General features: G+C 37.8%; 1 protein-coding gene across 1 annotated transcript in view; it reads left to right on the forward strand.

The window, feature by feature from the left end:
• The window catches only part of LOC576502 (S phase cyclin A-associated protein in the endoplasmic reticulum), a 64,842-nt gene that overhangs the window by 23,586 nt on the left and 16,417 nt on the right, over positions 1–24,839 (forward strand). The window contains exons 16-30 of the mRNA XM_030976422.1: positions 530–685; positions 1,153–1,295; positions 1,663–1,744; positions 2,144–2,299; positions 3,222–3,323; positions 4,414–4,610; positions 5,219–5,348; positions 6,115–6,227; positions 6,731–6,854; positions 7,419–7,651; positions 8,334–8,489; positions 9,020–9,260; positions 10,562–10,714; positions 11,461–11,652; positions 12,086–12,143. Of these exons, the coding sequence (XP_030832282.1) occupies positions 530–685; positions 1,153–1,295; positions 1,663–1,744; positions 2,144–2,299; positions 3,222–3,323; positions 4,414–4,610; positions 5,219–5,348; positions 6,115–6,227; positions 6,731–6,854; positions 7,419–7,651; positions 8,334–8,489; positions 9,020–9,260; positions 10,562–10,714; positions 11,461–11,652; positions 12,086–12,143 (2,236 nt within the window). The remainder of the gene's footprint in view (positions 1–529; positions 686–1,152; positions 1,296–1,662; positions 1,745–2,143; positions 2,300–3,221; positions 3,324–4,413; positions 4,611–5,218; positions 5,349–6,114; positions 6,228–6,730; positions 6,855–7,418; positions 7,652–8,333; positions 8,490–9,019; positions 9,261–10,561; positions 10,715–11,460; positions 11,653–12,085; positions 12,144–24,839) is intronic.

The raw sequence follows: 24,839 nt of genomic DNA on the forward strand, positions 1-24,839 counted from the left end.
TTGAGGAGTCTTGAAAAGGACTGTCAGTAATCTTTCTTTCTTTAGTGTGTGTGTGTAGTTCTGGAAAGGACTGTTGGTAATCTATCTTTGAGCTTATAGTTCTAAAGAGAACTATAGCCCTGTTTGGAGGGAATGGGTAGTAGGAGGGGCTCTACGTTTTGAACAAGTTGACTATCCATCGACGGCCTACTGTATATCTACATGACCATGCAAGCTGATGCTTATAAGCAGCATCTAAGTTACAATAACTGCTATATGCTACGGATATCGTGCCATTTGATTGGCTGAGAGCAAATTTGTCATAGAAATGTAGCTTTTGTTATTGATAACAAGTTTTATGAAACAGGGCCCATGATTTGATTGGTTGTGATTGATTTACATGAATTTATTTGTTTGATTCTTTTTCAAATGCATTATTAATAATTTCAAAAAATTAAAACAAAAATGAGGCTGGCTATCATGACATTTTGGGATGGACAATTTCTTTTTGTAATCTATGAAGTTTCTCTGTCATTATTCTTTGTCGTAGGCCAATGAAATAGCATTCATCAATTCTTTGGAGGCACAGAACAAGAAGCATGACATCATGGCTAGGCATCAGGGTCATGAGGCTCGTTACCATGACATCCTGGAGGAGAGACAGAGGAAGAATGAGGAGAAGGCTGCTAAGGAGGAGGCTGTACAGGTAAGAGACAATATCACCTCTTATTTAAACATACTTGTGGCTTACACCCAGTAATATCACCTCTTGCTCTGTGGATTATAGCTTTCCTGCCATTGTCTTGAAATATATGTTTTTTTCCATTTTTTTAAATTAAGAAAAAAAAAAAACTTATTTTAATGTATTTAGGATTATGAATGTTATTACAACTTAGATCCTTAAGTTGATCACTTTTCTGGATCTCCAATTGTCCCACATGCAAATATGCAACATTTGATTTATCCTAGATGATTAGCTATACACAAGGTGTACTTGTACTTGTATTTCCTCCCTTCGTTAAAAAGCAATGACACTACATTTAACAGGAACAAGAACATTTTTAACTTAGCAGTAAGAGTTACCTGGTAAACAGATATTTAGATACTGCTTCCCTGTTAAAAAAAACACCATATATTGATGTTTGAAATGTTGCACCCTTTCTGTTGTTACAGGAAAGAAGAAAGGCTCTTGAAGGGGAGAGGATAGCTCGGCTGGAGGCTATGAAGAAATATCGTCGTGAGCAGGAGGAGAAGATGAATGCTTTGAAGGAGCAAAGAGAACAAGCAAGGGAGAGTACAGTCAAGGAAAAGGCAAAGTAAGTCATCGTTTTACCTTCCAATTCTTTTGTATGTGTCACAGAAGTTTTAGACAGTGCATATTCTTAACTAAGTTTTATAAGGAAAGGAATATGTTACATAGGAGATATATCAATATATGTTTACACGAGAGAGTGAGACAGAGAGAGAAAGAGAGAGAGAACAGAGAGAGAGAGAGAGAGAGAAGGGACAGAGAGAGAGAGAGAGAGAGAGAGAGAGGGGACAGAGAGAGAGAGAGAGAGAGAAGGGGGGGGGTGGTACTCAATTGATACTACAGCACTGTACATGTATACGCCTACCGTATTTAACATTAGAATGATATGAGTATCATAGCCTATTGATGCTCTCTATACATACATCTTGCAGGGAACGCGAGCAGCGACTATCAGCACTAACGGCTGCTCAAAATGCCAAAGAGGAAGAGATTCAGAAGAAAATTCAACAAAAGGTAAGCAGAGAATAATTTTAGAATTATTGTATTTGTTGAGCTACTGACCCATCACTGGCTACGCTACCAGTCGTCTCTACATAAAAAAAGACAAAGACCTTGTAATAACCCACTGACCATGAAAACGTAGTGTTTCCTGTATTAAACAAATGGGAATAAAAATATTTCGTACTCAAAGGGTTAATGAAGTGGTTAATTATGATAAATTCCCACATATATTGATAGCTTTTTTTTGTAGACGTACACGTAAGCTCTATATATGATAATGTGGATGCATAAACAGGCAGTGTGTGGTTATGTGGAAATTATTTTTGTTTGTATGTAAATAGTTTAATTTTGTAGTCTATTGATGTTGAACATTAATTTTTTTTATATTTTTCTCCTTTTTTTCTCCTGTAGCATGATGAGAGTCAGAAGCGCCACAATCAACAGATTGAACAGAAGAGAGAGAAGGCCATTGAACTGAGTACCCTTAGACATTATCGTACCAGCGACTCCGCCCCTAAACAGAAACCCTACGAGAGGAAGAAGATGTGTAACTTGTGCAATGTATTGGTATGTTAGCTTTTTATAACAATGACTTATAGTTGAGCAAATATGAGATTTTTTTCCCCCTTCCTTTTCATTTCTTCACTCTAAAAATGTTTCATCTGTATTTTTGAGCATATCAATATTTTTATGGAGATTTGAACTCAGGCCTGATAAAAACCCGATTTAAATCGGTTTCCCGATTTTTTTTATTTTTCCCGATTTTTTCCCGATTTTTTTTTTCTTCCCGATTTAAAAAAAAAAAAAAAAAAAAAAAAAAAAAAAAAAAAAAAAAAAAATCATTTTTTTTTTTTTTTTTTTTACCAATTTTTTTTTCCTTCCCTATTTTATCCTGATTTTCCTGATTTCCCTCTTATTATCTCTATTCTTCCCTATTTTTCCCCCAATTTTCCCCCCAATTTTCCCAAGTTTGTCTCAATTTTCTTACTCGAAAGGGGGGAATGTTGTTAGATGCCATTTTTCCCCCGCGAATCGTCTTTTTTTTTTTTTTTTACTCAAGGGGGGCGTGGTTGAGGGGAAAACAAAAAACCTATTTTTTTTTTAGTGCTCACTATCACCCCTGTGAACTGTACTTGTTGGTTCCTTTACCCTGACAATAACTGATGAAGCCGTAATTTTTTTAAAGCAATTAAGGGGTTGTTACAGTTTGAAGTTCTGAGTTGGCAATTTCATTTTGGTCAAACTTTGTAACTATTAAAAATGTCCTGCTCAGTAGCTGTAAAAGTGTCATTTTAGTTTAATGACTCTTTAACACAAGACCATTATAATGCAATTTGTGAAGGAACAATTTGATAGAAAAGTGCAAGATGATTATAAAATCAAATGACATCAAATCAAGTCAAATGTATCCAGTTCAATAAAGCAGTGTTGACATGAAAATAGAACACATTTGTGAATTGATTGTTTTGTGAATGTTTGTATTGGACAGATCCCATCTGAGGTCTATCTGATGAGTCATCTGAGAGGAAAGAAACACAGAGAGAAAGTAGCAGAGAAACACACATCAGCTAGCATCAGTGAAGAGGAATTGGTAAGCTTATACTCTTCATAATTTAAAGCCCCACTGTACTACTTGTATCCATTTGCTCTCTCTATATAGAAAACAATGCCTAATCGGTGCCTGTTGGTCCCCCATAATCCTCTTTTTCTTATGTTAATTGAGAGCCGAGTTATAATAATGATAATAGCCTAATAGTCCACTCCAAATTTTATTAAACCGAAACGGAAATTCTTTTTGCCCAATTGATCTTGAGCCCGGCAGCCACTGAGCAGCGCCAGATCGACGTTGCTCTATCCCTTATTGTTGAACACCAAACAAGGTAGCAACAACTCCAATCTTTTAATGTCTTTGGTATGACGCGGCCGGGGTTCGAACCCACGACCTCCCGGTTGTGAGGCGGACGCTCTACTGACTGAGCCAACACTCCGGTATGATGAGTTGATGAGATAGCCACCTGTCAGTGACCTTGCTGGGTGGTCTAATCCCCCTGGCCACACTAGTAAAGATGCCCTTTAACTGAAAAACCAATTAAATGATAAAAAGAGGTCAGAACTATTTACTAATAAAACTTTGTGCATGAAGCTTAGCATATTGAACATTAGCTTGATGTGCTTGTGCTGTGGCACGTGCTGCATTAAGTATATATAATCGTATGAGGTACCTATCTACTACACTTGTGTCAGAAGCTGTAATTATATCATCATGTATAACCAAAGATGATTATTGCAGGACCAGACCTCAAAACCTGTTACTCTGCATCTTCCTTCAATTGCTTATACCACTAGACTAGGACAACCTATATGTAGTAGTAGTAGTAAAATGGTTTATTAGCACAACTGAAAAATCGTAGCTGAGAGCTAAAAATACATTGCAAGTTTTACAAGCTCAGATTTTAAAAACATTTCAACAGAACGAAAGTGTAGGTTATACATATATGTCCAAGGGCCTTCATTCTGTAAGCATGTATTTCATTATTAGCATCCCATATGAAATACACACAGAACTTGACCAGTGTCACCGATGATTGAATAATGACGCAGTTTCTTTTTAGAAAAGAAAGATATCCGACATAGACAAAACGATTTACTAGCAACGATTTATTTTGATGAAACCTCTGCAGGAAAACAATTTTGTGAAGCTTGTGGTGGAGGCTCCCGGAGACCAGTCCCACCCTGAGATCGTAGCTGAGAGGGAGAGACAGAAAGGTAGTCGCAAGAGAGCCAGGAAGCTTAGACAGAGGATGGCCAGTAAGGGCAAGGAGTATGAGAACAATCTGCCTTCAAAGACACAGGGACAAGACTCACACCACAAAGCAAAGTGAGTCGATATGGTTTTGTAATTGTGCATGGAATATTCTTTTTATATATTTAGTTTTTAGATGTCTGCTATAAATTTTCAAATGGAACTGTTCTTCTGTTGCACATTTTGCTGAATGATTTTTTTTAGTAAATTTGCTCTGGATAAAATCCGTTTTTTCAGGAAAATAAAATGGCGAGTCAATTCTTCGCCTTACTTTCTCCTAACAGACATGAACCCTATACAACTTCATGTTGATGGTGGTGGTTATTTTACCCGACTGCTAAGAAAGCATAAATGCTTGTAAGTAAGCAACCAGACGGCCGACGGCTTAAGGTCCTTTCCGAGGGACCTGGTAATGAGGATTAATGCCTTACCAAAGGGCACTAGACTTGGTCGCGAACCCGGGTCACCGGATTACGAGACCACTGCTCTACCGACTGAGCTACCGTGCCTCCTTCCATTTTTTATACATACATGTAATTCAGGAGGCCTTTGTTTATCTGATGGAAATGTTAATGCACACAGTAATGATTTGATTATGTTTTGTTCAGCTGTTATGTTAGTTCAAGTGATTCACTATCTTACCTTCTTTCCATCTCTCACTCTCTCTCCTCTCTTTGCCTCAGGTTGCAGAAGCTTTTGAAGGATCTGAACAAGTATCTTCAAGCCCAGGACTCCTCTGGTCCCTGGGAACAAAGCAAGGTGTCCGCCATGGATAGGGCACTAGGAGAGGTCAACCGCATTCTGGATAAAAAGGTATAGTTCATATACAGTCAAACCTGTCTATAGCGACCGCCCAAGGGAAACACAAAAAGTGGTCTTTATAGACCGGTGGTCTGTGTAGACAGGTTCCTTCAGTGCATGTTTGTATGAGAAACCATTTTCAAGGGAAACAACAAATGTGGTCTTTGTAGACAGGTGGTCACTAGAGCAGGTTTGACTGTACTAGTCACATCAACAGAATGACTCCACACTAACCGACTACTTCTTGCCCTTTTGGGGGTAATGTAATCATTTGTAACATTACCAGACCAACCCAATACAGTTTCTAACCATTGGGGATAATGCAATTGTTTGTCTCTCCTCCTAACTGACTCAACACTGACTCCAATCTGACCACTTCTTTACCTCTTTGGTAATGTACTATTAATTGTTTGGTCAGTCTAGTGTCCAGTCTGCTTTTTTTTATAATTGTTTTTTCTCTTACGTACAGTTTAGAATCAATCGCATAATTTCAGAAATATACAGAAACAAAAAGTATCATTTTGATTTGAGTTGTACACATACATGCATATATTCATGTTCATTTAACAAAAGAAAGATCTTGTCTCTCTCTATCTCTCTATTCTTCGGTAAATTTGAATATAAATTATCTGATTACAAATACACCAAAAGGAAAAACTATTGGTATGTTCATTATATCAATAGGCCATTGTAATGCATATTCTAATCAATGTATCTTCATGAGATAAATACTGATTTTTTTTTTTTAATTTTAAATTTGTTTTTGCCTTTTTTGCAGGAGCAAACTGATCAAATCATGTTCAGAGCACATGGAGGTCTGTCTGTCCTCACAAGGGTTCTCATGCTAATAGATAGCGCCTCCAATGATAAACCAGCAGTCGTACCAAAGAAGTAAGTACCGGTACACTGTATGATTCAAACCCCCCAGTAAATAGCATATGGATTTCATTAGGACGAAAGCACTTAAATAATTGTTTGAATATGATGTAAAATAATTTCATCAAGTTTTATGGCCAGTTCTAACATCAGGTTGAAACTTGATGTAATATATGTAGAAAGTAAGGTCATGCAAATTTGTATATCTAAGGTTTCTCATCATAAATATTTTGACATGAAAAACTTATTCAAATAATCAAAGTTGCATGGGTAGTGCAATCACCTTGAAATGAAATGATTACAGAGTAAAGTATTTCTCCCCCCTCAAAATAAAAAGAAGAAAGAAATGAAAGATTAATGCTAATCATTTCGCTTGAAATTATTCATTTTCATACATGCCAGAATAGATTTACAAAAGGGAGTTTTAACATTTTACTTGATGATATAAAATGAGAACAAGACATTTTGCTGATTTATGTAAGTTTCATTCCTCTCTGCTCAACTTGATTTCCCCACAGGACACTTTGTTCTTCTGCCGAGGTGTTCCGCCTGGCATGCAGAAACAACTTTGACAACTGCCAGTACACCATGTACAGTGGGAAGATGGCACCTCTTATTGATCTTCTCATGCATCAACTATCTGTAAGTCCACATGTGTCAAAATATTGGGTCCTTTCTGTGTGATCTAGAGATCTGTTGAATCATGTCAATAACAGCAAATAAATGACATGATGTATTGAAAGGAATTGAGCATTTGGCAGGACCCTATCCTTATTGGGCATGCTCCTTCTACACACTCAGAATGTGGTGACGCCCTTCTCGATCGCTCCACTATTTTTGTTACTATTGATCTTGTCCTTGTTTTTAAATCTCCAGTTTGATAAAGGGTATAGGCGGGAGACTCTCTTATTGAGGTGATGCTGACGGTTGAAGTATGTGCCTACATCTTGTTACGGGAATAAAAAAGAATAGGTTGCCTTTTATTCCAGTCCTCTTTTCAACTCAGTTCATTTTGAGTTGTGCATGTATATACACATATATATTGTCTGTTTGGAGCTACAAGGGTATTAATTCTGTGTAGAAGTATATGAGATAACGCCCTTCTGGCTCCAAATAGATGATATTCTCTGTACAGCAAACATCCATTCTGTTGATGTAATTAGAAGAAGACATCCTTTAAAAAGTTTTTTTCTTCAATCTCTTTAGGTTCTTATACCAGACTCGGATGATGGTCTACATAGTCATCCTTGGGGTCCAGACTCCCTCAAACCACCCCATGACAGCGTAGCGGGCAGTCTCATGCTTCTGCTGACCAGTATACTCAACGTACTGGTCAAGCATCGGCCGCAATCTCCATCCTCACCCGATGGCAAGCTGCCCTCATTGGCCAAGAAAAAACAAAAGGATACATTTGACCAGTGGGGCATGGATGTAGTTAGGTAAGCATTGTTCAGCATCTTCCAGTCTCAAAAGCTTTGCACACTCAAACCATTGTATTCATGTATTTGATTATTGGATCTCCTTTACTACCATTTATTGCAATCATTTTCACTTCTTAGAGTTATATGGAAATATTCTGTTCCAAATAGCGCCCTTTCCTTAATGATATAATGCCCCTGTGCATTTCCAAAGGACTTTGGATGTTATTACTGCTGCTTCAGCTCTGGTATTTGTGAATGGAAATGAAAAGGAATGAATTCTACCAGCTGCCCACTGACTACACCTGAGTCAAGTGTGGTAAATGTAGATTAATGTCTTGCCAAAGGATGTTAGTGCCACGGCGGGATCCGAACCCTGTACCTTGTGGTTCACTGTCCGGAGACTTATCCACTAGACCACAACACCTCTGTGTTATTATCTTAAATTCTGACTTCCAAAAGAGGTCAAGAGGCCAAATACTGGTGTGTCCCATTGAGGCATTTCATCTTCTTTTGTGTTTCTTAACCCAGGTGTAGTCAGGTATGTGGTATATCTGGTATGATATGTAAGATATTAATGAGTGTCCCCTGGTTAAACAGTCAGTTACATATTCTATTTCCCAAAGCTACCATAGCTCCATTCCACAATTAGGACGAAATATTCTTACTCTAACAGCTCTCATTTTCTTGTGCATTTACACAGTTACCTGGTGAGCTGCGGTGTGCTGGATAAGCTGACGGTGTACTTCAACAATGTACGCAATCCCATTGACCAGGAGCCACAGATAGCTGAATTCCTTCAACATGCCATGGGCTTACTGGGGGCTATGACCCGCTTCATCTCCACTACCTGCAATAGGTTGGTATTGGATAGAACTCTTAGATAAACTAATCACTTGTAGCTCTATTGATTATGCAATGACACATTGTACCTTTGGCCTTGTCATAGTGTAACAGTCTGAAGATGCGGTTTTATGAGGTTAAGCCATTATTATCACACAAAAGATGTTGAATCTTTTTCACTTCAAAACTAAGGCTTTTCATAGAAATTAACTAGTAGATGTACCCCTGACTTACGTTGTTCAGAAAGATGCATATTCAATATTAATAGCTTTTTTTATATTCACATTATGTATGAACATTTCCAACCATAATGTGAATATACCTATATATGTAAGTGAGTCTAATAGTTGATACTCGGGTTTGCCCATACAATGACCTAGGCTTGATCTGAATAATGGTGTCAAACGGAGAGGAATTTCAAAAGATATTCCGATCTGATTTAAATTTATCTTTCTTTCCCCTTTTTTTAATTGTGAAAATAAAATACACACAGACATTCCAGATATTATATTCACACCATGGTTTTTCACCTTCCACCTCTCACAGGTCAGCTGCCGGTATCTTTGGTCCCAAGAAGGACGACCCCACCCAGCTGGTAGCCACCTTCCAGGTGACCGGTCTGGGGGGCATTGTATCCCTCCTCTACGGTATCCTGCTCCATGGGGGTGCCCCCTCCCGAGACAGCACCATGACCCCACCCGAGATACCAGAACACACCGTCAGTGTGGTCAATGCTGGTATCAAGATGCTGAGTAGCATTGCCACCCTGGATCTTAATGTTCTACAGGTATGACATTATCCTAGTACAGTCAAACCTGCCTATAGCGACCGTCAAAGGAAAACACAAAGAGTGGTCTTTGTAGGGAGGTGGTCCTTGTAGGCCGGTTTCCGTTAGTACATGTGTTAATGAGAAACCATGTTCAAGGGAAACAAAAAAAGTGGTCTTTGTAGACAGGTGGCCACTAATGCAGGTTTAACTGTAGTTCTTGTATGATTGTGTGAGACATGGCATATGGTATTGCACATGTTTGTGTGATTTATCATTAGAGTTGCAGTGATATAGAATAAGCAGAGTGAATTTGCAATAACGTAGATATAAGAGAAGAAGGCAATATAAGGTGTGCCTTCAGATACCTAGAATACTGAATCATGAGATGTTTCACAAGCTAGATAGTGAATTAATAAAGACCACACTGCATAAAGATTACCGGGGAGACAATATTCTAATTCGTCTCCGGACTTCAATACCTCAATGTATCTCAATTCAAATCTCTACTCAAAACCTATCTTTTCAAATTGTAAATTGCAGTTGTGCGTCGGTCAATGGAGGTGCGCACCATATTTGTCTTTATTTAGTTGATTGCCACTGTTTTTCTTACCTTATCTATGTTACTTTTGTATTTTTGCTTTTTCTTCTAATTTAATTCTACAGGTTATAGTCTTCTCTTAATCAGAACACTGTGCGCTTAGAAACATCAGTATTAAGCGCCTAATAAATGTTATGTATTATTATTATTATTAATGTACAAACATTTATACAATTTTCCCTAATCTACCTTTTTTACAATCACGCAACTCATTTTCTCCTGTTTTTTAAATTTTTTTAATCCAGAATTATAAATCACCACAATTACAATAGACAGTTGATTAATTAAACCAAACTGTAGATATACACTCTTCTTAAAGGATTGGTTCTCTGTCAGCTTGTACTACATTTATTTTTATCACATTTCAAAAGTGTATTATTTAAAATTATGTCACCTCTTCTTTGATGAAGTTTGGTAATGAATAAGGAAATCTTCTACTTTAAAGCCTATCTGCACTAGTTTGGCCAGGAGGGATAAGACCTCCCTGCATGGTCACTGACAGGTGGTTATCTCATCAACTCAACTCTCGACTAACATAGGAAAAAAAGGACCATGGGGGACCAACGGTCCCTGATTAGGCATTGTTTGCTATATAGAGGGTGCAAGTAGCTATAAGTAGTGCAGTGGGGCTTTTAACTTTTGTCATGTTAATAAATTGTTTTTAGACTGATACATTACAGTTACAATTACAATATTTACATTGCTTTGTTATTCCACACAGACTGCCCTAGGAGCAGAGGGGACATCTCTAGAGTTCCGTCACATCGCTACCTATCTCATGTGGTACTGTAGTCATTTCACTGCCAACGAGGATCTTCTTCATGAGGTCGTTCTCATCGTTGGCTACATCACTGTGCTCAACCTAGACAACCAGGTACAAAGCCCAGCAGAAACTTTCATTTTATTTATTTCCACTTCAAGATTTTAAAAATATGATATAATCATCAACATACAAACAGATATAATGAGATATCTGAAGTTGGAGGATTATGAAAAGCACCGAAATGGCTTGTTAAATATGATCCTCACAAAATATACAAAATAACAATAAATTTAAGTATTTTAGATTCTAGTTTGAACAAAAGTTAGAAATATAGTTTAGTCCAGCCTCAGGGATTTGGTTAGCCTTGACCTTGTCCAGAGTAACATTGACTAAACCCTGGAAAGTAGTATTTTGGTCTGCCTTGACTTCATCACTGACAAATGTAGTACTCTAAGAGCTGATACATTCTTCTGCAGAATTTGTCCGCTGCCTGCCAGAAGGCTGTTAAAACTATGTATTCTCAATGGCATTAGCATCCTTATTGCTGATAGGGGCACAAACATTTTCACAAATTGTTTTTAATGATAATTAAGTCCAAGGCTAATTACAACACCTGGGCCCTGTCTTACAAAGAGTGGATATTAATCACAACTTATTTTAACTATGTAAATTATCTCTAATCAATCGCAAGTTTGGAGATAGGATCTAAGAGACTGCAAACTTATGATTGATTACCCGGTAGAGGACTTATGATTGATCTGGATCAGGTCTAAAACAGGGCCCAGGTTGAAAGAGGATTGCCGCTGTTGCTTCGTAGGAGCTATGAATCTTGATCTGTGATTCTCGTTCCTTTTCAGATCCTTGTCCAAACCGGCAACACCCCAACCCTTCTTCAGCAGCTGTGCAGTCTCCCATTCCAGTACTTCAGTGACCCACGCCTCATCAACGTCCTCTTCCCCACCCTCATCTCCTGTTGCTATGACAATGCAGAGAACAAGAAGATCTTGCAGCAAGAAATGAGCTGCTCATTGCTCATGTTGTTTTTGGAGGTAAGATACTTTTTTTTCTTCCCTTAATTGTCGGGAATTTTAGAAGAGCTCAACATTTACAGGTCCCAAAAATACACAGACTACTACCCCCCCCCCCCTCTCTGACCTTAAAATGTGAAAATGTTAACAATTGTCTGGTGCGCTGATCTGCCATTACTTCTCTGGACTCCCTCCCCCTCCCCCTAGTCCTGACAAAGAAATATGTTAGTGTCAAGATTTTGGAATATTAGTGAAGGGTATCTCCTGGTGAGATCAACCTAATTTAAGAGGCAACAATTTATTACATACATGTATGTTGTGGATACGTTTATTCAAGGATAACTATAAATAACTTGTAGAACAACAAAGCAGAACAAAACATGAGATGTATTTGTAATTAAGTTCATGTTGAATCTATGAAATTGAATTTCTATTTTATCTGATTCTCCTGTAGGATCGACAAAGGGACCAAACCAAAACAAAGTTGTTGCCCTCCGCGAGCAAAGCAAGAGGTAAGCATAGAAAGGTCTTTCTTTATCCATCCATTCCTGAGTCATGTGGACATCTGGTAACTCTGCTCTTGGAGTAGTCAAGGATGCCATGATTGCCAGCTACTGTACAAAAAACAGTTCACTAGTGTATTCCTTCTGGGCTATGCTTTGTTGTCTATTAACATGGCTGGTCAAAGGTGTAAATTCATGTTTTGGGACTTTGTATTTGATGAGAGAATTACTGTTGTGCGTACATGAAGGGCTGAAAATTAGCAACTGGAATACCTGAAATCCACTTTGGCAACTGAAAAATCTCACTGAATCAAATTTTGTGTCATCATTCCATATTCAGTCCTGTGTAAATAACCACCAGAAGATGAATTTGGCAACTTAAGCAAATGTCTTGGTTGTCCATTCAGCAACAACATGACAATAGATTTAACGACAGCTAATTGCATTCAAGTATAACCAGTCCAAATACAGGCTGCTTCATTCAATGGTACTTTGTCAGCCACAACTCAGGCAATTTACAAGAAAAAATAGGGGAATGACAATGGAAATAGAAATAAGATCGGAATACATTCATGAATTGTTTAGTTGTGAGAGTTTGAATGCTTGTTTTTCATTTTTCTGAGTTTGGTGTATGTGTGAAAGAATTTCCTTTAATAGTGGAATTCTATTTGTTTATGTGAATAAATGACTGCAGCTTTACTAGTCGAGGGTTGCATTTATTTTTCTGTAAAGTTTTGGATGTAGGCATAGTTTTGAAGTCATATTCATGATTATATAAAGTGTTCACGCAGCATTTTTAAATGAACGTTTGAGAGTGCATTGTGTGTGCAAGCATGTCAAAATATACTTGAAATTCCACATGTTTATAAATGTATGGCTTATAGCATTCCTGATGACATTGCTGTATCTAATTTTATAAATCCCAGCAGTGCATGATGGTAGTGAGAAGGATCCTTCCAGCCATGAACTAGGTAGAGTTGTGTATTGAGCTTGCAGTGCATCCACACTAATACAGTTTTCACAGAGTTTCTATTCTCTTAACCAAGACATAAGTATCTCAATTTTGGATTTTGTTGAACTTTGTTTTCTCACTTCTGTATCTACTGCTTTGCTCAGGTCAAAAGTTCTTTTTATTGAAAATAATTTTCTATTTTATTGCATGAATGATAATTTGTTGTACAATATTATTGATACAGTGTTCTTTCCTTCAAGATGGTGTAATTGTGTTGTTTTTGCATGCTGAAGTGGTTTTATGGTTGCACATACATTATGTCCTGCCTATTTTACATTTATCTTAAAGTGTTCCAATCTCCAAAACATGTTTTGCTCTTGATATAAGGGGTTATATGTGCTATTCTAGAGTAAATATATGAGCCTCAGATATTTTTTTGTCCAGAAAGATATATTGTGGTTCAAATACACTCCCAATGTAGTGTGGAATGCCTCGTTGAGTAGACTACTTAAGTTAACGCACGTGTACACACTCGCACAGAACCCTAGTCCGACTTAAAAGTTACTCTTTATTTTCCTCATACTCCTTAACAGTTATGTATTGAACAGGCCTGATAATTTCCCGATTTAAATCGGTTTATCTCTTTCTTTCTTTCTTTTTTTAAAAAAAATTCTCACTATCACGCCTGATTGAACGTCAGATAAAGTTTTTAAAAGTTGATTTTATACCTTCTACATGCACCTGTACACAATTTAAATCGGTTTCTCTCTTTCTTTCTTTTTTTCTTTTTTTCTAAAACCTTTCTTTTTAAAATTCTCACTATTACCCCTGATTGAATGCCAGATTAAGTTTTTACAAGTTGATTTTATACCTTCTACCTGGACACATTTTTTTTTCTTCAGGTGATTGGTAATTTTTTTCAGTATATGAATATGAAAGAGGATGGTGTGGTTTTGGCTGGATGGGCCAGTGGATAATGTTCATTTGCAGTCATGTTAATTAAGCTTTTGTTTTATAATTGTAGAAAAGGTGATTTATTCTATTGATGGTAGATTATTGGAAACATATTCAGTTCAACTATTTTTCTTTTTTCATTCAAAAGAGAGAGAGAGAGAGAGGAGGGAGAGGGGGAGAGAGAGAGAGAGAGATTGGGGAGAGAGAGAGGGGAGAGAGAGAGAGAGGAGGGGGAGGGGGATTGAGAGTAGACTGATAGAAAGATACGTGTAGAAAACCCATAGAAGTCTTAAACTTCTGTCGTAGTGAAGATAAAGGATTTATTTTGACGGAGTAGTTCATTCAGCGCATTCAATATCTTGAATTACGTCTCATAATCTCATTCATGCAATTATGAATACATGACAGACAATGATGCTTCATAAACCATGATTCACATGTGATCTCATTCAGTTGATAATATGAAAGTCATGAAAAATGGTGGTGGATTTCCCACAGGAAATCATTAAATTCAGAAGAGAGAATGGATTTGTCCAGCCTGATAGATAAAATCCTCCCCCCCCCTGTCTTTTGTTATCCTTAGACAGCTTTCAAAGGTACTCTGTATTTGAAGATAACAAATTGATGCGACCTTTGACTTCATATTTTTTCTCTCTATAAAACCTTAATTTCACTCAAGCTATGACCTTGACCAACTGTGTTTGAATACTTAATGTATGTTTTACATGTATGTCAGTGCTCAGATAAGAAAATGCAGGAAATCTGGAATCTTGCCCAAATAATTTTTTATTCTTTTCTTTGAAGATAAAACCTCTGTCTTCACTTTGCCCTATTTGAAGAAAAAAAATATGTTCAGGCAATGCCATTTCAATAAAGGAGAGGATAATCAATTAAAAAGCAGGATAAGCCTGCTTCTCGCAAAGAATATAATCTTCTTTTTTTCTTTCTTCTGAATCATCAATTCAGATTTGCATTTTGGTTTGTAGCCAATGCTATCCCAGTTGCATTAAGAATTTTGTACCTGTGGCAGAAATTATGGATGCTATAGAATCCTTCATAAAGTTCACTTTCAGGAAGGATTGAAATATTGTTCCATTTTGTCATCCATGCTTCCGTTACAAAATTATGAATATATCACTGCCACCTATTCCTTGTAAATATTTATCATATGATTCTCTCTCGTAACTCCAAATCCAAACCTTATCTCTTTTCTGAAGAAAGCATGGAATCCCTGCAGTTTTGTTTTCTCATAAATCAAATCCTCGCTATTTTTCTGTGAAAACAGAGGAAGGGTAAAAAACGTTGCTACCCCTCTTGTGGTTTTTATTCCAGGGTGTGTTCAGACTGTTTAAAGTGCAGTGATAGACAATGGTTATATCTGATGATGGAAACCCAAGTCAGCATTAGTGTTTTCTGTTATTGTGTCATGCTGTATTCTTCAGGCAGTCATTTAGAGTAAACATTGGCAATGTTTACTTCTTCACTTTGGGAATGGAGATGAATGAGTGATGAAAGAGTAGTAATAGCTTTATATTTTTTGAAAAGTTCCCATTGGTAATATATAGTTTCTTTATTAATTTTATCTCATCAACATGTTATGAAAGCATTATGCAAGATAAATCCTTGTTTAAATTGTGTCTAATGAGAATACATAGGTAGTATACTACATGTAGTTACCTGCATGAATCATCTGATTGTCACCTTTGATTTGTGTTGGAGATCAATTGTAGGGCTACATACTTGAGATGATTATTTTTTAACTCACACATGGTATGGAATAAAGTTGTAACAAAAATTGCAATCTCCCATGTTAGTTAAATCATGTACAAGTATTCCTGTACATAAAACCACTTCTTTTTAGAATGTCAATTTGAAAATCAAGAAATAGTGGATGAAGCAATAAGAGATATTTTTAGTACCAGTAGTCAAGAAATTCCAAGGAGACTAAATATTTCAAGCACCAAAAGGGAGATCTTTTAATTTTGGACATCATTATGAAGCAGTCCCAATTTGGTTTAGTTAATATATGTATGATTAAATCAAGTTCTCATATTTCCTTTTCTTCTTAGACTCTTGGAGTATGCATACTTCAATTTATTGTCTATTTTTAAATGTACATGTATTACTTGAGTATCTGGTCCTTCAATTCTCATTTCACTTTTTAAAAAGATAAAGCATATACTTGCTCTTGAAGTAAGTGGAAGTTTGAACACGTCTTGCATCTCTAGTTCCCTCTCCCAAGTCTTTATGCCTTAATACTCTGTAATCCAGCCAGGATCCCTTAGGGTGCACAGACCGCTCTCCAAGCGGATTACCCCGGTAAAACAGGCGCTAGTCTCATCTCCCAAGAGAAACCACAGAATAGATGCGTCGTGGAAGAACTGACAATCTTCTCTCCATCCTCCTCGCTACTTTAGCATCTCTCTTTTTTACCCTATCATTTCATATGTTTCGCATTCTCTCTTTTGTTCTCACCCTAATTTTCTATCTCTCATCTTTCCTTCTGTTTTTCCTCACTGTACAAGGACACACATACCTATCTCTGCTTTGTGTTTGTACTCGTCTTCCTCATTCTATCTCTTTTTAGAAGAAAGAAAAAAGCAGATCTTGTTACTCTATCTGTATTCCTAGTCGCCCCCTCTCTTTCTCTCCCACGCTATTCGTCTCACTCTTCTCCCTCTCCTTTTCTCTTTCTATTCTTCTACCCTTCTCTCCTCTTTCTCTTTTTCTTTCTATCCTTCTCCTCTTTCTCTTTCTATTCTTCTCCCCCTTCTCTCCTCTTTCTCTTTCTATCCTTCTCCCCTTCGCTTCTCTTTCTCTTCCTCTTCCCATCTCTTTCTTTCCATCTGCCCCCTCTCTGAGTTATCAGCATGAGAGATTTCCTTCTGATACAAAAGAATCCTCCTGTGTACCCAACCAAGGCTTTTTGCTGAGATTTTTTTCCAGAGATTTTTTTCCAACGCTGATATTTTCCTGGTCAATGCTCCCAAAGAAGGGTAATAGTTTAGTGTTTTACCATCCTGACTACCTTAGTATCCCCGTTATCTCTTGGATTTTGTCTGAGACATTGCTGACATTTCAGGTCTCCCATGGTTCTGTAGACTGAATAAATACATATTTTGAATATGCCGTTTGATAAGGAGAATAAGATAAATAACCCTTTTTTTTTTTTATCCGGCTGTAGTTTGTAAATATTTTTTGTCTGTGTTTGAGGCAATCTTCAAACACTTTACCACTGACGTTGGTTTTGTGTTGTATAAAAGTGGAGCATGGGTTCTTATATTGTGACATCTGTGTTAAAACTACGTTATTATTCATATTCTTTTTTTTCCTTCTCCCCCTCCCCATGTTTTATCTTTGATTCATTCTGTGAAGAATCTGCCAAGATTTTAGGGTTTGTCATTGTCTTTTGTGGTCAATATGTATCATTTCTCTCGACATGCATACAATTACTTCCATGAACATAGCACCATGAACACTTTCCAATGCCGGGTTCGGTTATATGGGGTAGTGACAAAGTACTGAGATGTACCTTAGAGAGAAAATATGAAGAGGATCCTGGCATAATGGAAAGCAAGTACAAGGTCATGACCATTGAAAGGACACAGGATATGTAGGAAGGAGTTCAGCGGTGTGAGAAGATGAAAAAAAAGAAGATAGGTAAAAAAAAATGATAAAGTGAGAAGAACCCACCAAGGGAAAGGGGAGGGAGAATTATCTTGCTATCAAACACTATCTCTTGTTTTATCATCACACTGTGTCTGTGCTATGTCAATCATTCAGTTATGGCTGGCACTCAAACATGACAGAGTCACTCAGCTGAATGTATGAAGGAAATACAAAATATGAAAGGAAGAAGAGATGGATGTAAAAAGAGTTTGATTTAATAGTAGATGTTCTACTCTCCCACTCCCTGGCCTCTATCAGGCTCTTCCATCAGGAGACGCATTCACCTCGCCGCCGACCATGGTTTGCGTAACTCTACCTCTTGCTATCACGCCATCTTAAAACCTTAAAAGCAACAGTGTTTTTAAGGAGGTAAACCTATCCCTTGCAAAGCCATCAAACACATTCATGCATTGTCTAACTTCAATGGTGGAAGACATGCAAACTTATCTCCTCAACGGTACTTGAAACCCCAGCAGGTCCCTGATTTGATTGAGTTACCGTTGTATATGCTCGTATCATTTTTGTAAAATCATCTGAGATGTTGGTGATTTTTGTGACAAGTTTTGTGTCAGACATATCGTTTTTACTCCTATAAGCATTACAATTTCATTTCTGTTCATTTCTCTTCTCTTTCTTTGGTATTCCCTTGTTCTCTTCCTTCTTTTCTCCCTTTTCTGCTAATCTTCATGTGTATCTCGTTCCCGTCATCTACCTACAACCCCTCTTTCTCTCTCTCTCTCTCTTTCTCTCTCTCTCTTTCTCTCTCCCTCTCTCTCTTTCTCTCCTCCCTCTCTCTCTCTTTTTCTTTCTCTTTCTCTCTTTCTCTTTCTCTCTCTTTCTCTCTCTCTTCCTCTTTTTCTGTCTTTCTCTCTCTTTCTCTTTCTTTCTATCTCTCTATCTCTTTCTCCCTCTCTGTCTCTCTCTTTCCTCCCCCTCTGTCTCTCTCTTCCTCTCCCTTTCCCCCACCCTCCCTCTCTCTTCATCTCTCTCCCTCTCTCTCTTCCTCTCTTTCTCTTCTCCTCCTGTTACATCTTTCCATATGTCTCATCATTGTCCTCCATATAGTAGGCTCTTTATTTGTCTCACTTAAGTTACAAATCTTACTTTTGTCCCACTCATTCTCTCTCCTCTCATATACTCCCTCAATTCAATGTTCTTGTTTGCTTTAGCACATTATCTCCATCTTTTTTGTTAACATGTTTTAACAGGTTGCCTTCAGGAGCTTGGTATTTCCTGTATTTTAGTCAATGTAAAGAAGAGAAGTCAGTAGTCAACAAGTTAAGCAAACACTTCATATCTCCTTTAGATATCATTTTTCACTTGTAGCTCCATCATTGGGGATGCGCAAGAAACAGCGATTTTTACATTTCTTTGCTAGAGAAAGTGATACCCTGATTTTATACAGATTCATTGTTCTGATTTCTTTTTAAGCATGTATTCATTACAAAATTGAATATGCAGTTTTGTGTTTTGTGTATTTGTGGGAAGTATTCATTGAAAGGAATTCTGTTTATAACTGGTATGGTACATGTAGAAAATTGTGGAGATGTTCGTGGTTGGAAAGTAAATATTATTCTTAAACGAGAGGGAAGAGATAACTAGACTTAAAGAGAAAGGATAAAGATGATTTCTACTCTTCAACTGAAGATGAAATTTTGAACACATGATGTGATAATTTTGATGTTTAAGGAAAATGTTGCATTCTGACAGCTACATGGTGCCCAATGGACTTGGCAAATTGGCACCAATCTGCCATGCAGATTCAGCACCATTGATGCACACAGCTTTGTTCCACCTCTCTGTAAAAAAAGGGGCAGACTTTTCTTCATGATCACTATCCGAAGGAAGCTATCAGACCTCTCAGACTTTTACAAAAGATAATATAGAAGGATCAGTTTGTATTGCTATTCCTGCCGATTGACTCAGCACTAGCTGTTCTATTTGCAGTGGCTAGAAAATTTTGACAAATTTAGTTAATATTAGCCATCAGTTTTTTTTCTTGGAAGAAGAAAGATATAAATCCAGCCCAGTCCTTTCCCATCAGTCTGTTACTGCTGCCTAGTTTGCATGCGCTAGCAACGCTGACTTGACACAGCTCCTAAGCTCCAATCGTTAATCCATGCTAACTAGTGTGCCGGAGCACGCCGGCCGCTCACCAGGTGTGTCAATACCATGATGCGAAACGGGTATTGACTCATCCTCACCCAACATCCAGGCAGGCTACCATCTTAGGCTTGGTGTCTGGCTCCTCCGTCTTATTCGCTAACCTCTTTTTTCTTCTTTCAATATAGTTCGTCTGTCTGTCTGCTGAGAGCAAGAAGGATGTTAACTCGTACCTTTTACATGTGCAGAGATTTAATGCCCTTCTAGCTCTTAGGAGATGTTGTCATTGTTGAATTGTATTAGTCAAAAGAAAGACAGATCACTGGGCATTGTTTCACGAAGCCTTCATAAGTACAGGTTCGCCAATATCCCATTGAAACGCGAGTTAACTGTGAAGTACGCGTTTCAACGGGATATGGGCGAAATTGTACTTATGATAGTTTTGTGGAATGATGCCCTGTTACCTACTGCATATATACCCATTATTCTGGGCAACCAATGTGTGCTAGTGAGAATGAAATAAAATAAAAATTGTAATTACCCAATTGGATAAGAAAAGCATGTCAAATTACTTTTCTACCTTGTCTTTTAGAAATTTGGGAAAGTAATTTTTTGTTAAGTCAAGTGCTGTAATGGTCTGACTGCACATTTTGATGTGTGAAAATGTAGCTGAAATGTTCCTCAAAATGATGCTCAAAATAAGCCCCTCCATTTTAAAGGCATACTCTAAAATATGTAGCTTTTTTAGTTATCTTTCACAGTTTACAGATGGAAATTTGGAATGATTATTATTTAGGGATTTTGTGCTTACTATCTCTCTCTCTCTCTCTCTCTCTCTCTCTCTCTCTCTCTCTCTCATCTCCTCATCTCATGTCATCTCCTTACATTCTGTTTCTCTCCATTCCTCTTTCTATTCTCTACATATTTGTGTATCTCTCTCTCTCTCTCTCTCTCCCTCTCTCTCCCTCCATCTCTCTATCTCTGTCTTTCTTTCTGTCCATCACATTACTATTTTTCTGTTTTATCCCTTCACTTTTCTCTATTTTCCTTTTTTTTTTTATAGTTCTTCTTTATTTTCCCCCTCCCCACACATTTATATTCTACTGCCTGCTTTTGCCCTTCTCCCAGAGAAAATAACTTGCACAGGTTATGAAAAGAGTTCACTTAGTATTCTCGACATGCCTCTCTGCAGAACGTGTCAAACTCTGTGAAGGCCTTGTCGAGTATTGATGTTTCGTGTTGTTTCGATTCCTAGACTAGTGTTTTCCACAGCAAGCTCTGTCAGCCAATGAGTATTCAATGCATTATTGATAAACGTGACCCGTTTCCATCCGAAGCTTTGCACTGCAAAGCCCATGCAGCATTGTAATTCAAGAATGACAAGCTAAACTCTGAGTCCATTTGAGCTCCGCAAACATTCACGTACGCTAAACAAGGCTGACAGTTTTTCTCTTTCTTTTCCTTTCTTCTGGGCCCCTTCTATCCTTGGTAAAAGCTTCCGTTTGCTTCTTTTCCCATATCTTGTCTCGTTATTCTTTACCTGTGCGTGTGCCTTGTTAGTCCGATCAAATTATCTGTCCTATGCCCATATTACGCAACTGCACACTGGCGTGAGACGGCAAACATGGTCATCATGTCTTGCACCAGTTTCAGGCATTACCTGAGCGGGGGGAAAAAACATCTCACGACCAGGTAGGGAAAAACAAACTGAAATGGATATACAATTCCCTCACAATTGCGCCACCCGGAATATTAGATGGCCATAACCAAGCCCCGATTGTAGAAACTCAAACAGAACGTGATATTGTCTGACTACATCTGTTCAAATGTTGAAACCAGAGACCGATGCTCTCGCCCCGATGCTGTGATTAGAATATCTGTGCTACCTTAATGTTGAGATTTCTCAGCAGGCGTACAATGTGTGTGTTTTCTGCTCAAATTCTCGATCAAAATTGTATTTGTTTCAAGAGGGTGTCTCGGGCCCAGCATTCATAATTGATAGATTTGCGGGAAGAGGTTTAGTTTGGAGCTCTCAACAGTTTGCTGGGGGAACTACTGCTTGAATGCCAAGGCGATGTAGAGATTGCTAGTTGTATTGACTGAATCTCTTCTGCTATCTTGACCCACCTTCCTCCCTTTCATATTACTTTCTTGGAAGTAAAATATGATTAAGTTACCTCGTGGCTAAGTATTTATCTTGTTCTTGTAGCCCACTCCATTTTTAGATTGCACAGACCTGACTAGAAATTTGCAAACCTAATTTCTCAATGTATTAAATTTTTGTATTTTGTATTTAGAGATTGGGCAAAGCAGAAAATGGAAAAATCAGAGAAAATGTGGGGGAAAAACGAAACTTATTACTTCATTCTGTAATGTTTATTTAGGCTTTGCATCAACATTAATCCAAATTTATACAGAAGCAAAAGGACTAAAAATGTGCAATCTAAACCATGTGCAATCATTTGCTCTGAATCTTTTCTAATCTTTTTGTGTATTTCTTCCACTTCTGCTTATTGATATCAAGTAGTACCTTGCTGTTTATTAATCATTAATTGTTTTCAACAACTAATTTGAAATGAAAAGTAATGATTGATCGGTTAAACTCAAGTCTACATCACACTTTTTCTTCTAAACATTTTCATATTTGCATGGACAAATGTTAATGTGAATGATGATCATAGTTTTTCTTTTACTATGTTCATTTAATGTTGAAAGCCATTTCCTTGATTTCTGCTGGCAAAAGAGAAAGGGCGCCATCATGTGGGGGAGTGCACTTGTAAGACCCCCACCGTTTTCACTAATTTTGAATGCTGCTTCGATGCACAGCAAACCATAGAATGTAGAAATAAAATAGTAATATTACTGCAAGATCAAAGTCAGAATGAATTGTATAAAGGAATATGTGTTTGTACAAACAAATTAAGTAAAAAGGTATTTGCATGGTGTATGGGTGAAAAAGAACACTTATGACAAGAAAAAGAAAGTGAACAGAAGAAGAAGGAGAATTAGAATTAGAATTAGAGGGAGTGGAAGAGGGAAGAGGAGAGGGAGAAGAACAAGGAGGAGGAAAAGAGGGAGAAGAAGAAGGGGGAGAAGAAGAAGAAGAAGAAGATAGCTTCTTTTGTAGCACTTGTATCCGTCTCTGCTGGACGTTAATTAATAGTATATGTATGGAGTTAATGCAAGTACAATTACAATGGACACAATTAAGTGTAACGGTTATCATGTAGAAGACCTGGCGAAAGGTGTCATGTCATATTCCTTTGTGAGCAAGTGATATTGATTGAAAGTTTCAGTTTACATTCAGGACAGGTGTTTTAATTAACTGGATAGTTCTATTGTCGTTTCTTTTTTTTTCCCCCATCTTCTAATCAGCAAAGAAAGGTTGACAAAGTTTTGAGATGTCTGAGAAATCCATGTGATCAAACAATGTGTATATAAATTTATCATTTTCAACGAATTCCTGAAGCCTGTTCTCTGTCTGTTCAAATGAAGCTATCGTGAACATTCTCTGTGTGTGCGTAATGATTGGAACAAATAGTCCAAGCTAGGATTGATGACCTTTTCTTGATGGCATTACCTGCAGGTGTAAATTTAGTCTCTCTTAAGTCTCTCTCTCTCTGCCTCTCTCTCTCTCTCTCTCTCTCTCTCTCTCTTCTCTTTCTCTCTCTCTCTCTCTCTCTCTCTCTTTCTCTTTCTCTTTCTCTTTCTCTTTCTCTCTCTCTTTCTCGCTCTTGCTCCCTCTCTCTTTCTCTCTCTGTCTGTCTGTCTGTCTCCCTTTCTCTTTCTCTCACTCTCTCTCTCTCTCTTTTCCTCTCCTCTCCCCCTCTCTCACCCCCCCCCCCCTCTCTCTCTCTCTCTCTCTCTCCGCCTCTCCTCTCCTCTCCCCCTCTCTCTGTCTCTCATCTCCTCCAGATGTAAAACTACTAAGAGGTCTAAGTATGGGAAATATTGCATGGTATAAATGGAAGTAATGGTAATGGCATCTATCTGGAAAATTGAGAGAGACAGGAATAGGGTAAGAAAGAAAAGTAATAGAAAAATAGAGAAAGAGTGAGCTACTTGGTTGGGGGGGGGGCATAAATGAATAAAGAGAGGGGAAAGAGAAAGAATAGAAACAATTACAGAAGGAAAGAAATGGTATGTTCAAGCAAAGAAATACTGGAAACCTGTTTCCATTCAAAGATAGTGTTAATTTGCGGTGTACACATTTGTTTAATTTGCAGTGGTTCTATTTATATCTTTTCATACATTCATCCTGTTCCATTTAACAATTAAAAAATACTGTCGAATTTCATTAAAAAACATGTATACTTTGCTTTGATATGAATTCCCTGCTGTCAAAACAAAGAAGATTGTAAGACAGATATAATTTTACAAAAGACCAATTGAATCCACTAGGGTATTATGACACAGTGAGATTTCATTAATTCCATAGATGTATGTATTTTTTTATGATGTTTACTTGGAATTTCATTGGCTTCCCGTAAAAACGGCCTGCTTTTTTGCCGCAATTCCTCCCGGCCACTCCAGGGCATGTTCCTCGGGGAAATTCCGACAAAGCTTTCAGCTGCCCTCATTGTATTTTCTCTTTTGCTGCTAATTGATAGTTGGTAGCTTACAGACAAGGAGAGGATCATCCCCCTCTAGGTTCTTGTTGTTCTTGTTGCGCTCTGCGCTGCCCAGGGATGGCGGCAGAGAGGAATAGGAAATGTCCTTCGCATCCGGATTTGCTCCTGCCACGTCTGCTGCAATTTGCCCTCCAAACAAGAGAAATGCGCTTAAATCCACCCGCTACACGTAGCCTCGGGGCAGGCAACGAGGAGAGCCAACGACGACGACGGTGGATGGCCACAAAAGCTGTATCCCTGCACAGAGCAAGAGGGACATGCTATTTATCTGCCATGTTGGAAATAAGTGTCTCATAGTATGATCACTTTCTTACTCAGATACATGACTGTCAATTCATTAGTCTTTTTATTTCTTTAAGGTTGTGACTCAGATTCACATCATTGGCTATCTGTTGT

The sequence above is a fragment of the Strongylocentrotus purpuratus genome, unplaced genomic scaffold, assembly GCF_000002235.5.
Source record: "Strongylocentrotus purpuratus isolate Spur 01 unplaced genomic scaffold, Spur_5.0 spur5_scaffold_9, whole genome shotgun sequence".
Classification (NCBI taxonomy): domain Eukaryota; kingdom Metazoa; phylum Echinodermata; class Echinoidea; order Camarodonta; family Strongylocentrotidae; genus Strongylocentrotus; species Strongylocentrotus purpuratus.